Source organism: Phyllobates terribilis, unplaced genomic scaffold (genome assembly GCF_046119375.1).
Source record: "Phyllobates terribilis strain yellow unplaced genomic scaffold, ASM4611937v1 Scaffold_1__5_contigs__length_1240528914, whole genome shotgun sequence".
Taxonomy (NCBI): domain Eukaryota; kingdom Metazoa; phylum Chordata; class Amphibia; order Anura; family Dendrobatidae; genus Phyllobates; species Phyllobates terribilis.
In genome coordinates this window covers 201358090-201372947 of record NW_027362761.1, presented here as the reverse complement: position 1 = coordinate 201372947, position 14858 = coordinate 201358090, and the positions used below count along the sequence as shown (strand labels likewise).

The following is a 14858-nucleotide window of genomic DNA, read 5'->3' as shown; positions in this document are numbered from 1 at the left end:
GTGCCAAAGGACCCTACGCCCTCCATGTGCATCGCCTGACGGAGGAGGAGCTGCGGTGTGAAGAGGAGCAAGAGGACCCGGACGGGTCTGAAGCTAAAGTGAATCACAAAGAAAGAGCAGGAGGACGTCGTCGTTGAGTACAGCGGAGTAGAAGCTGTATATAGTTGCCCGTCGGGGCACAGTGAACCGTTGCTGCTATTATAGTCCCCGTTGGGACCAGAGAATTGAACTGTTACCCGTATTTCCCTTAATCCCTCTGACCGAGGACTGAGAGCGGTCATCCCTTTCCTAAATACCTGGCCGAGGACTGAGAGCGGCCATATCCCCTTGTATATAGTTGCGCTTCCTAAAGAGCCCCCTACCGGTTTTATAGGAAAACCATTTTTCTAGAGAAACTGTTGCACTTTTCCCGGGCACACGTTGCACAGTGTCCGGAGGAGGAGCTAGAAGCAAGAGAAGTCTACGAGAATGTTATTTATGAAAAAAGTTTTATTGCTGATATATATGTTTTATATGTTTTTATTATGTTGTTTATGCAAAAATTGTATGTTTTGGTGTTTTTATATCTTACAGCCCGAGGACGTGCTGTGATTTACCAGGGGGGAATGTAGCACCCTGAGGATTCGGCTGCTACAGGGGTATTGCACCTCAACCCAGAGGTGTGGTATTCCACTCCCGGGTAAGGATGGAGTGTGGAACTGAGCTCAGAAAGCTGCATGCACTACACACATCCCATTTCCGAGGAGCAGACCAACGGTACTCCCACTTAGAAATGTGCAGGTACGACCGAGTCTGTTCCTGGCTGGAGTGGGAGGGGGGTGGTACATCCCAGTAGTGTAGGGGCAGATAGGGGGAGCAGCCTGGGTAAAGTTAGGAGCTCATTGGGTGCTGGTCACCTGAGCTCACACATAGAGGGAGTATTTAAGGTGGGCACCATCTAAGATCAGGGTCAGTCTGTGAGAAGTCAGTCAGTCTGTCAGGGTATAACCTGAAGAGCAGAGCAGAGGAGAAGAGCAGCCCAAGGCCCAGAGTGAGAGAGGAGAGAACGAAAGACCCAGAGGGGGAGACAGAAGGAACTCTGAGACCCCAAATACAACCACAGGGTGAAGAGTTGGCAACAGGGTACCGGATCCCAAACTGGTGGGGGCTAAAGCACACCTCAGCCAGAGACCGGAGGCCGTGGGCAGGATCTGCCACGGCCACCCACCACATCCACCCTGAAGGCAGACCACGTGTAGGGTCAGGGAACCCAAGGCCAAGGGTCTCCCAACAGAAGGCCCGAGGGAGCTGGACCTAGGTGGATCCCTGGTGGGGACGGCCAGAAGAAAGGACAAGAAGGAGGGCTCAGGGACACGCTCCGGACTTGCTTGGGGGTTGGCTGAATCCAGGACCTGGTGGACGCAGCACGGCTCGGGTGGTCACTCAAGGCCGGAGTGACCGGAATATCTGCAGTAAGTAAACACCCTGAACTGCACAACCCGACTCTGTCTTTAATTATCATCTACGCTGCACCACCACAACCCCCATCCTCTGCACCTGACCCCCTGAGGCCATACCCCTCCCGTTGGGGGTTATACTATCTAAAGCTGCACCAACACCATCAGCCTCAGCGGACCCTGCTGCAGCGGCGGCCGTAGTGACCGCAATTCAACGGGTGGCGTAGTCGACATAACGAACTTTGTAACATCTGTAGGACTGCCACATACTCTGAGCTTGACACCCTGGGCACAGACCGGGTCACAGCCACTCGGAGACTACAACCCCCATCTGATCCGGCTCCGGGTATTCCCCTAAAGAATATGGCCCAGGGGGTGCGTCACTTTCATCTTTGGAATCTCCCTAATGTCATATTATTATTATTATTATTATTATTACTATTAAAAAAAATCTGTCAGGAGGTCTTTGCTACCCCATCTGAGAACAGCAAATGTAGGGGCAGAGATCCTGATTCCAGAAATATATCACTTACTGAGGTGCTTGCTACAGTTTTAATAAAATGACTGTTTTATCTGCTGCTGATCTAGCAGTTCTCTGAATGCTGTGCTCTGTATAACCCCGCCCACACCACTGATTGGCAGCTTTCTGTGTGCACTGTGCATAGGCAGAAAGATGCCAATCAGTCATAGGAACGGGTTTATCCAGAGCTCATGAATATGAAGGACTACATGGCAATGATTTTATTAAAACTACAGCAAGCAGCCCAGTAAGGGACACATCACTGAAATCAGTGTCTCTTTCTCTACATTATGATAATCTCAGATCAGATGGCAAAAACCTGGTGGCAGATTTTCTAAATAATAGTTTTAGACTTTTGGAGAAGAAACTACTCTCCCTGATATTACTAATAAATTACACTTGTCATCTCTCCTTGTCTTTGAAGAATTTACCCAGGTTAGAAAACTCTGCCTCATATATCCTTGTAGGACGTCCTGTGGTAATATAGAGAGCTCCTCTGCTCAGGATCTTTATTTCTTGAGCAGAATAGAGAGCGATTACCAAGAGTCTCTCACACTGGAGGACCCCACCTGACCGGCAATACGTAAATAACCCAGTAATTGGGCACTGTGTCCTGCGGCTGCGCTGCAGGGAAACTGAACTCTTTCTATTAGGTTTCTCCACCGATTACAACTAATGGCTGCAGGGACACGGTCACCTAGGTATTGTGCAGGGATCCTTCTAAGTCTATATTGTTCAGACAAATATTTGGAAACTGTTGCACATGTTCTGAGAGCTTGTGTGAATCACATGCATACAGCAAATGGTACATATACAGTCCACCTGCCTGCATCGGATATCCTCAGGTCAGAGCAGTCATAAAAACTGCAAAAAAGGGAGAAATCCATGTATGTTCACGCAACATGTTCAGAAACTTAGTGCTGCCATTTTTTTTATTTAAAAAACCCCGTACTGATACTTCTTACAAATGTTCCCTAACCTTATGTCACGTTTCTGTAAGACAATCACACATACCATGATAATGTGAGTGTTGCTGCTGTAACGAATCAGTGAATGTAAAATATGTTTGTTTTCCTCCAGTTTTGCATAGAGGTGACTTCCTTTGTACCTTCTATATCTGCTCATCGAAGAAATACATGGTGATTAAAACCAAAATGCACCTTTGGCGCCCCCTAGGGGAGAATAGCATGTGTAGCGTAGACTGAAGGATTTGCGGCATAACGTACTATTTCTCCTATCAGACATAAGGGCTCACACTCATCATTAGCTTATTTAGGATTCATATCACATGGATTCTGAATATGGGGGTCAAACTTGGGGTCTGCACACGGCCATACCAGATGTGTCTTTATGAAGAGTTTGTATTAAAAAAAATGCTGCTTGCTGCATTGAATGCTGTATGTAGTTGCAATGTATCCTTCCGGAGGCTCGATGCATTGATTCCTGGTGGCAATATTTCCACCCGGCACTGTATTCTTGAACAACTCTGCCAGTATAATGCACACATCACTGATGTAGATCTCACGCTGCACCGAGCTTCCTTTTATTCAAGAAGTTCTGCAGCAACCAGGCTGCTCAGTGTTGGGAATTTGGTTTTCTCAACTATAAATCATTTAGCCCATAGTCTTGCGTATTTATATTCTAATATTCGTCTAACTTACAGCATTGGTACTGGATAGGTCATCAACATAGAATGCATACAGATTTAATCTGACACTTTGGAGTTTCTTTTTTAAGATGATTTGATAAGTATATGAACTCCTGAATGAAGCACTTTCTATTCTTGATCAGTGGCTTAATGTCATAGGGGTGGATTCCCTGGGTGTCAATTTAGAGAATCGCACCCCCTCGTCAAGATGATCCAGAATGGCAAGACCAGCCTCTAAGGAATCTCCACTGAGCCATCAGTGAGTGCCGATTCTACTAGAAGCACAATGGGAGCAGTGAGTGCCCGGCACCCATCAAGCACTATCTTCAGAATAAGGCATCCCTTTTGCATCCAACTACAGTACCAATTCAGATCGCAGGAGAGCACAAGAATAGAAATAATTTTGCATTAGGCAGTTTAATCATTACACTGAGTGCTTTGTCATCTTTGTTGCTGCCTATGCAGAGCACAAAAATATGACAAAATCATCTTGAATGCTGCACTTTGCATTGTTACTGTATAACAACAATAGAACGTAGTGCACACAGACAGAGGGTGAGACACAGGGCTAAGGACGTGTTCACACAGTCATACATTTAAGACAGAAAAAAAAAAAAGGAACACAAAAAGACCTTCGGTATATGTGGAAATCCCCAGACCCTAAATGTAATAAAATGGGAAGAGTGCTGGGAAGGGGAACATGCAAACAAACCGCAGGAGAAGCAATAGAGACAACCTCAGTATGATAATCCTTGACTGAGGAGCAGGGACTCCAAACATCTAACTTGGAATATAGCAAGCTAAGACTGCATGTGTCAGGAGAGTATAAATAGTTCCTCCCAAGATGTGATAGGACAAGCCAAACGAGGAAGTGAGAACACCTGCACAGAAGCAACACAGCAAAATAAAGCAAGACAAGAGCATTATCAGTAGTTGGACAGAGACAACACAGGCTGTGGTCCAACAGAGATTGACACAGCCAGAGGTCACCGGATTGAGCCCCGGAGTCAAGCTATGACAGTACTATTCTCAGGGCACACTTGGTTAGGACATGGCTATATACTGTACTCAATTAGGGAAATAAGCTCAGGGCACACTGAGTATTCACGTGCAGAGCAGCCAATAATTCCTGTGCTATACATATCAATCTATGGTATATGGGGAGACTGCAGGGCAGGAGGACTGCGATGATTAGACATGTGGGTAGATAGGTGTTGGGCCGGAGGGAAAGATTACATTCTGTTTGTTCTGATTAAACTTTAGAGGAACACATACATGGAATTCATGTAAAAAAACATCTCTAGCTAGATAAATGCATAAGCATTATGATTATTATAAGGTTTATCTGGGTCCCCTTTTGTGTCAGTTTTTAGAACAGAAGAAAAGTCCTGCATGGGTGAATTCATAATAATCAGTGGGGCTGCAGTGCTTATGTTTGATACAAATAAAAAGACAAGCGTAATGTAAATCAGTGTGAACTTGGCTTTACAGTGGGTACGGAAAGTATTCAGACCCCTTTAAATTTTTCACTCTTTGTTTCATTGCAGCCATTTGGTAAATTCTAAAAAGTTAATTTTTTTCTCATTAAAGTACACTCTGCACCCCATTTTCACAAAAAAAACAGAAATGTAGAAATTTTTGCAAATGTATTAAAAAAGAAAAACTGAAATATCACATGGTCATAAGTATTCAGACCCTTTGCTCAGACACTCATATTTAAGTCACATGCTGTCCATTTCCTTGTGATCCTCCTTGAGATGGTTCTACTCCTTCATTGGATTCCAGCTGTGTTTAATTAAACTGATAGGACTTGATTTGGAAAGGCGGTCACCTGTCTATATAATTCCTCACAGCTCACAGTGTCTATCAGACCAAATGAGAATCATGAGCTCAAAGGAACTGCCCAAGGAGCTCAGAGACAGAATTGTGGCAAGACACAGATCTGGCCAAGGTTACAAAAGAATTTCTGCATTACTCAAGGTTCCTAAGAGCACAATGGCCTCCATAATCCTTAAATGGAAGAAGTTTGGGACCACCAGAAGTCTTCCTAGACCTGGCCATCCATTAAAACTGAGGAATCGTGGGAGAAGAGCCTTGGTGAGAGAGGTAAAGAAGAACCCCAAGATCACTGTGGCTGAGCTCCAGAGATGCAGTAGGGAGATGGGAGAAAGTTCCACAAAGTCAACTATCACTTCTGCCCTCCACCAGTCGGGCCTTTATGGCAGAGTGGCCCGATGAAAGCCTCTCCTCAGTGCAAGACATATGAAAGCCCGCATAGAGTTTGCTCAAAAACACATGAAGGACTCCCAGACTATGAGAAATAAGATTCTCTGGTCTGATGAGACAAAGATAGAACTTTTTGGTGAAAATGCTAAGCGGTATGTGTGGAGAAAACCAGGCACTGCTCATCACCTGCCCAATACAATCCCAACAATGAAACATGGTGGTAGCAGCATCATGCTATGGGGGTGTTTTTCAGCTGCAGGGACAGGACGACTGGTTGCAATTGAAGGAAACATGAATGCGGCCAAGTACTGTGATAACCTGGATGAAAACCTCTTCCAGAGTGCTCTGGACCTCAGACTTGGCCGAAGGTTCACCTACCAACAAGACAATGACCCTAAGCACACAGCTAAAATAACAAAGGAGTGGCTTCAGAACAACTCTGTGACCATTCTTGACTGGCCCAGCCAGAGCCCTGACCTAAACCCAATTGAGCATCTCTGGAGAGACCTGAAAATGGCTGTCCACGAACATTCACCATCCTTTAATGAGAAAAAAATGAACTTTTTATAATTTACAAAATGGCTGCAATGAAACAAAGAGTGAAAAATTTAAAGGGGTCTGAATACTTTCCGTACCCACTGTACTTTAATTACATCAGTATTTTCGTAAAAATACAATAAATGTGCTTGGGGAAATAAGGGGTTCAATACTGGACTAGTGGCATTGACTCAGTGAGTGCTAATGGTTCACTGCTTAGAAGACTCAGAATACTTGCCCTTCCGTGGGCACTGGCCACCCATGCTATGCCACTGGGAAGGACAGCAGTGCCGTCAAATATATCTCGTCTGCAATTGTTTCTCACTTTTCTCATATTTAATGCAGTAAAACCTTAACAAGAATACATTTCAATTTTTTTTACTATTCTAGGAGAAGAAAAAGGCAGAGGAAGCCCTCAATGACTTGAAGCGCCAGCATGAATCTGAAGTAGCTGAACTCCAGGTCGCAATTAAAAAGCTAAAAAAGGTAACTTCAGCACTGCAAGAAGGATCAGTGTGGAGAAAGCTGACAGATAGACATTTCTCTAGCAGGGTAGAAAGTGAACATAACATTTGTGTAGATGATTAATCTTTTCGGAAAGAAGTTGGCTGCCTAATGTTGGGCTAATGTAATCATTATGTTACCATTATTATTGCCGGTATTCATAGAGCTAACTGCTTTCTGCTCATGTTCCCTGAATGGACAAGTAATGCAGTCCTGAGCTCCATCATAATTGTAACAATATACAAAAGTTCATCTTCATTTGACCTAGATGCCAAGTTTGTCTAGAAGAATGAAAAATCCATGTAAGGGTATGTGCACACGATGCAGAAATGAAGCAGAAAATTTCTGCATCATTTCTGCATCTCCCTGGCAGAAAAAACGCATGCAGATTGTGCATGCATTTTTCCTGCGGAATACATGCGGATTCACATGCGTTTCCGCATGTGGATTGACAAGCGCTTTCCAGGCGATTTTAGCATCACCTGGAAAGTGCTTGACAACTAGGTCACACTATATAAATCCATGCAACCAGCATGGATTTATATAGTGTGACCCGAGAGAATGGTAAAAATAAAAAATACATGTATACTTTACCCTCCGATGGCCCGCGCTGTCCTGCCCACTCCGTTCTCCCGGCTGCCGGCAACTTTGAATTGAAAGACCTGCCGACGTCAGCGTCACGTGACCCGTCACATGACTCTGACGTCAGCGCAGGTCCTACAACTCACTGCAAGTGCCGGGAACCAAGAAGGAGCGCTGCGCGGGCCGACAGATGGTAAATATACATTTATTTTTTATTTTATTCTTTTTTTACAGCTTTTTTAATGGTACCTGGGTGTGGATGAGACTCTCCTCTCCTCCACACCCGGGTACCATCCGCACATTAGAACGCGCCAATAACGCAAGTACAGATGCAGTCTTGCGGAATTGACGCGTTCTAATGCAAGTCAATGGCGACGAAAACGTCGCGTTTCCGCAAAATTAATTGACATGCTGCGGATTTTTGAGCGCAGCGTTTACGCTGCGGAAAAATCCGCATCATGGGCACAGCACATGCGGATTTCAATTGGGGAACATTGCTGCCCTTCTACCATGCGTTTTTAATGCGTTTCCGTGGCGTTTACGCAACTGCAAAAACGCCGCGGAAACGCATTAAATACGCATCGTGTGAACTCAGCCTAAGACATCAGTGATTTTTTTTCGTATGCAAAAAAACTCGTCAATAGTGATGAGCACAAGTGCTTGTTACTCGAGTTTGTCTGCGTGACAGCGTGGCAAATCAGGGATGTTCATGGGCGGAGATGATTTTTTGGCGCGAACAAGCCGGAACCCCGAACACGAACCCGAATTTGAAATGCCGAACAAATTCGCTCAACACTAATCAAGGCCACTTTAATGCATCCCATGATCCTATTTGCTTGGCAGCAGCTGCCTGACACTGGCTGCTTTATCTGAGCTTGTTATCCATGAATATCCCTAGCCCTTGGTTCACATGAAGCAAATTAGCTTTGGAATTTTGGCCAAGACTCCTTGTCCAGAGTAAAGTACAATGCATGTGAAAGGGGTTTAGCAAAAGCCTATAAACAAACTGTGGATAAAACTTACACAGATTTGAGGGCATTTTTTAATTCGCAGCATGCTGTATGAGAAGATGTGTAAAATTAATTTGCCACTTTAGCTGGTGATTGCAGCTGCAGGAAAAAACAAGAATAGTTTCCGGCACAACCGACTGGATAAAAACTGTAAGTTTATTGAATTGAGTTAAAAGTCCATAAAAGTTAAAAACCTCAACACCTTCCGTGTTTCTAGTGTACTAAGACGCCCTTAGCCCTATGACTAAGGGCGTCTTACTACCCCAGAAATGCGTAAGGTGTTGAGGTTTTTAACTTTTATGGACTTTTAACTCAATTCAATAAACGTACAGTTTTTATCCAGTTGGTTGTGCCGGAAACTATTCTTGTTTTTTCCAATAGGTAAATGTTTGGGACTACCTGCGAAGTGACTGATTGCTATGGGAAACTGCTCCACTTTTTTTGCATTAATGTTTAATCAATTTGTGCATTTTGTAATATCTGCTACACTACATTGTAATATATACTAAATATATAAATGAAATCTGTCACGTGTTATTTCTATGTAATCTGTGAGCAGCATGATATAGGTGTAGGAACCCTGATTCCAGCAATATGTCACTTACTGGGCTACTTAATATCCGTTAGATAAAATCACTGTTTTATCAGCTGCAGATCTAGCAGTTTTCTGAATGCTGAGCTCTGTATAACCTGCTCCCACCACTGATTGACAGCTTTCTGTGATCACTGTGCATAGGCAGAAATCTGCCAATCAGTGGTGGGGGCGGAGTTACACAAAGAAGGATGACTCCATGATGTGAAACATCTAGTCCTCTAGTGTTAATCATCTGCTTATAAAACACTGATTTTACCAAGCAGCCCAGTAAGTGACTGATCACTGGAACCAGGTTCTCTGTCCCTATATCTTGGTGGTGTTAGATTAAATGGCAAAAACCTGGTGACAGATTCCACTTAATGTAAGTCTGGATCATCTATGGTATTAATTTGTGTCATTGCCTAGCTGGAAGAACAGTCAAAGAACATAAGCTTAAAAGAAGATGTGGCTGCCTTGAAGACACGCCTGCATGAACTGACCATGGTGAGTTATCACTTTTGCACAATCAAAATAAAACCCCATTAATTGGTGCTAATTTTCAGGGGCATAAACTATAATTTTAATCAAATTAATCCTATTCAACCTTGCATCTCGTTGTCTTGAGTAACCAGGAAGTCATACAGACCAACCTGATGACTACTAATAAAATGATCTATCATAGCACTTTTATAAATCTTAAATTTTTTTACATTTTATAAATAAATAAAAAATAAATGATAATTTTTATAAATACATTTTTACAAAATAATGTGCGGTATCTCCAGGTTTCTTGCTACGCTTTAAAAATGAAACTATACCTTTCCACCAGGAAAATCAGAAACTTAAAAAGGATCTCCTAGAGGCTCAAACCAGCATCTCTTTCCTCCAGAGTGAGCTGGATGCTCTGAAAAGTGATTATGCGGATCAAAGCCTGAGTTCTGAAAGGTATATAACCAGTGTTACTTCTTGAGAAATGTTTTTAATAAAGTTTATGGATGGAATGTAATACTGATTTATTCTCCCTTTCAGAGATATGGAAATTATTAGGGAATATACAGATGAACGGGAAAATTTGGCACGGCAAATTGAAATACTTCAGTATGTATTTATTTTTCAGGTTTTCTCATAAATCTTACAATTCCAGAAAATGTTTATGCACTCAGTCAGATAATGCAGACTTAACTTCACATAGTAAATTTGCACGTAGCAAAGAGGGACATGCTAGTCTAAAATAACAATATCGAAAAGGTGATATCTTGTGTGTAACTATAAATGCCCATTCACACAACCGTATTTTCTATCCGAGTGCTGTCAATGCTTGCCTTTGATGTCAGGTGCGCGGCTGGAAATCCCGTGTGTGCGCATTAAGCCTGCAAGTTGGGTGTGCAACTTTTCAGAAAGCCGGAGAACACTGGGACCGGAAGTGACAGTGACTTCTGCGCACAAGAAAATTGAAGTCACTGCCTGAAGAAGGGCGGAACAGTGCAAAGGAGAGATGGTAGGCAGAATGCGCAAGCACTGGATTTCTGGCCGCGCACCTGACATCAACGACAAGCAGGGAAGAGGGGGAGGAGAAATCTAGTATAATGAAGAGGAGGCCGTCTTATCTCCAGAGCAGCATATGTCCCTGGAAGATCAAAACAAAAAAAGATGATTTTTAATGAACAAGGCATCTCCAAGGAGGCATACAGGTATGACTAGTTTCAGCTTCATACAACCTGTATGCCCATATTATTAGCTAAAAACGCTCAAATGGGGTGACAGACACCCTTTAAGACACAAACTGGCAAAAACTTGACTTCATAAAAAGTAACATGGGAAACTGAGAAGGGCTTAGTTGATAAAAAAAAAGACAGAATGATGACACTGAACACCAGGTAGCACCAACAATGTTTAAAAAATTACATTTAACACAAAAGTTTTGAACAATAGGTCATTTACTGATGATACATTCCCTTTAAACATTTAGAATGCTCATTTCTGGTCCATTCATTCTCAAATGAACTGCGGTATAGAGCTGAGCACAGCGCTCGGCTATCTATGGTGGTCCTCATTCAGACGGAACTCTCCCTTCAGAGTTGGCATGGGTGAGGTTCCCGCAATCGGACATTCAAGCACTCAGGAAATTAGCTCCTATCCTGTGGACAGGGGATAATGTTCAAACTTGGTACAAAGCCTTCAATTCTCTCCTGTCTGGGACATTACAACAGAAGCACATGGAGGCTTATTGCTCCTTAACGGGAATTTGTCACCACGAAAATTCCTATTTAATCTGGAGACACCATGTTATAGAGCAGGAGTAGCTGAATAGATTGATGTAGTTTTGTAAGAAAAGATTAAGGATAACCTGAGTTTTCATCATTTTATTCTCTTCTCTTTCTGGGATTTTCAGTCCAGTGGGCGGTCCAATCAGTGATTGGCAGCTTTCCTTGTGTAACAGTGCATAGGGTGACAGCTGTCAGTCATTGATAGGACCGCCCACTGGACTGAAATCCCTGAAAGAGGTTTAAATGAATAAGACACAGGTTATACTGAATCTTTTCTCACAAAACCATATATCAATGTACTCAGCCTTCCCTGCTCCATAACATGATGATTGCATTTTCATGGTGACAGGTTCCCTTTTAAGTTGATAGGACACAGAACATGGGGCTCTCTGTCTGCCGTACAGTGAGCTGTGGGAGGGAGTAGTACAGGGAGCTTAGAAAGTAGTAGGACTGTGCTAAGACAGTGCAAAGATGTGCAGGAGCGGATATCCAGACAGATCGGGGAAACTTGTATAATTTACTATACTAAGCATATTTAGATATGTTTTTTTAATTAGCCACCCCCTTTAAGGCATATAGTAAGTAATGCAGCGGGGAATATAGAGGTATTAGCCATGGTACTACAATAGGATGACATATTTAATCCCATCTCGACATGTGACATACACGTATCTTACATGTCATACGTGAGTGTAAGGCCACGTTCACACATTCAGTATTTGGTCAGTATTTTACATCAGTATTTGTAAGCCAAAACCAGGAGTGGAACAATCAGAGGAAAAGTATAATAGAAACACGTCACCACTTCTGTATTTGTCACCCACTCCTGGTCTTGGCTTACAAATACTGATGTAAAATACTGACCAAATACTGAACGTGTGAACGTGGCCTAACAAAAGCTATTGGAGCCAGCTAGCTAAGATCTATGTTAAATGCATCATTAATACAATGCCTGCAGAACTCTTTAGATTAATACTATACCATTGAGTTAAATCATTCTGTAAGGAGAAAATATACAATTATCTCTTGACAAAGTGAAAAAGATTACCCGAGCTCCATTTCGTTGTGTGTAAGTGTACGTGTGCTAATTGAGGAGACACTGCATTCATAGATTTCATTATAATCTGGAAATAATATTTTATAATTAGCTTTTAAACTGCCTAAATGGAGCAGTAAAGATTTTCTGGTATCTCTTTAGCTGACATCTTCTACCTTCTGATTACAGAACAGCTAATAGAAAGCTGCATGACAGTAATGATGGACTGCGGAGTGTGCTGGAGAGCAGTCTGATAAAGTACAACAGATCACTGGTACGTCCATGTTCCTGGCCGCGGTTCCTGCTACTCTTGTGTGTAATGATGCGCTCCCTGCTGGGATAACAGTGCTGCACTGTGAATAGGAGCATGGCTTAGGGCAGACTCATCTTTATCAAACTTTCATCTTTTCTCCTGGTTTCTCTCAGCAGTAAGGAAAAACATCATTATATGAAGAACACATTTATCTTCAGTCAAAGACATTTTATACCTCTGCGCACAATTCTGACTCCTAATCTTTACTTGGTGCCTTGTCATTTCTATTACAAATTGGAATATAGAAAGAATTCACTAAATAGAGATGCAAATTGCCTCTTCAGAGAAAAAGAGGTCTTGAACTCTATAGCGCCACCTATTGGAAGCAGCAATTCATATTGCACGACTCGTTAAAGGGTTGATTGTGACTTGTAGGATTGCTTCCGCACCCGCAGCTGTTAGGGGCACATGTCAGATTGGTACAGATCAGCTGTCATGTGCCCAAAAACATGCGGGCTCAGCACTGGAGCCCTCATGAAGTGCAGGGATGCGACATACTCATACATCCAAGGTCGTAACGGGGTTAACCCCTTAAGCCCCGCGGGTGGTTTGCACGTTAATGACCGGGCCAATTTTTACAATTCTGACCACTGTCACTTTATGAGGTAATTACTCTGGAACGCTTCAACGGATCCCCCTGATTCTGAGATTGTTTTTTCGTGACATATTGTACTTCATGATTGTGGAAAAATTTCTTCGATATCACTTGCGTTTATTTGTGAAAAAAACGGAAATTTGGCGAAAATTTTGAAAATTTTGCAATTTTCAAAATTTGAATTTTTAAGCCCTGAAATCAGAGCGATATGTCACACAAAAGAGTTAATAAATAACATTTCCCACATGTCTACTTTACATCAGCACAATTTTGGAACCAAAATTTTTTTTTGTTAGGGAGCTATAAGGGTTAAAAGTTGACCAGCGATTTCTCATTTTTCCAACAAAATTTACAAAACCATTTTTTTAGGGACCACATCACATTTGAAGTCACTTGGAGAGGTCTTTTTGACAGAAAATACCCAAAAGTGACACCATTCTAAAAACTGCACCCCTCAAGGTGCTCAAAACCACATTCAAGAACTTTATTAACCCTTCAGGTGCTTCAGAGGAATTTTTTGAATGTGGAAGAAAAAAATGAACATTTAACTTTTTTCACAAAAATGTTACTTTAGACCCAATTTTTTTTATTTTCACAGGGGTAACAAGAAAAAATGGACCCCAAAATTTGTTGTGCAATTTCCCCTGGGCACGCAGATACCCAATATTTGGGGAAAAAACACTGTTTGGGCGCACGGCAGGGCTCGGAAGGGAAGGAGCGCCATTTGACTTTTTGATTGTAAAATTTGCTTGAATAATTAGCGGACGCCATGTTGTGTTTGGAGAGCCCCTGTGTGCCCAAACTTTGGAGCTCCCCCACAAGTGACCCCATTTTGGAAACTAGACCCCCCAAGGCACCTTTATAGATGCATAGTGAGCACTTGGAACCCCCAGGTGCTTCACAAATTGATTCGTAAAAATGAAAAAGTGAAAAAAAAAACACTTTTTCATTTTTACGAATCAATTTGTGAAGCATCTAGGGGTTCCAAGTGCTTACTATGCATCTAGATAGGTGCCTTGGGGGGTCTAGTTTCCAAAATGGGGTCACTTGTGGGGGAGCTCCAATGTTTGGGCACACAGGGACTCTCTAAATGCAACATGGTATCCGCTAACAAATTGAATGGAAAATCGGCTCAAATTGTTAGCGGACACCACATTGCGTTTGGAGAGCCCCTCTGTGCCCAAACTTTGGAGCTCCCCCACAAGTGACCCCATTTTGGAAACTAGACCCCCCAAGGCACCTTTCTAGATGCATAGTGAGCACTTGGAACCCCCAGGTGCTTCACAAATTGATTCGTAAAAATGAAAAAGTGAAAAAAAAAACACTTTTTCATTTTTATGAATCAATTTGTGAAACACCTGGGGTTCCAAGTGCTCACTATGCATCTAGATAGGTGCCTTGGGGGGTCTAGTTTCCAAAATGGGGTCATTTGTGGGGGAGCTCCAATGTTTGGGCACACAGGGACTCTCCAAATGCAACATGATATCCGCTAACAAATTGAACCGACAATTTGTTAGCGGATATCATGTTGCATTTGGAGAGTCCCTGTGTGCCCAAACATTGGAGCTCCCCGACAAGTGACCCCATTTTGGAAACTAGACCCCCCAAGG

General features: G+C 42.7%; 1 protein-coding gene across 1 annotated transcript in view; it reads left to right on the top strand.

Moving 5' to 3' along the window:
* The window catches only part of RASEF (RAS and EF-hand domain containing), a 125909-nt gene that overhangs the window by 69551 nt on the left and 41500 nt on the right, over positions 1-14858 (top strand). Inside the window, exons 4-8 of the mRNA XM_073670910.1 lie at positions 6758-6853; positions 9464-9541; positions 9867-9982; positions 10067-10135; positions 12530-12614. Of these exons, the coding sequence (XP_073527011.1) occupies positions 6758-6853; positions 9464-9541; positions 9867-9982; positions 10067-10135; positions 12530-12614 (444 nt within the window). The remainder of the gene's footprint in view (positions 1-6757; positions 6854-9463; positions 9542-9866; positions 9983-10066; positions 10136-12529; positions 12615-14858) is intronic.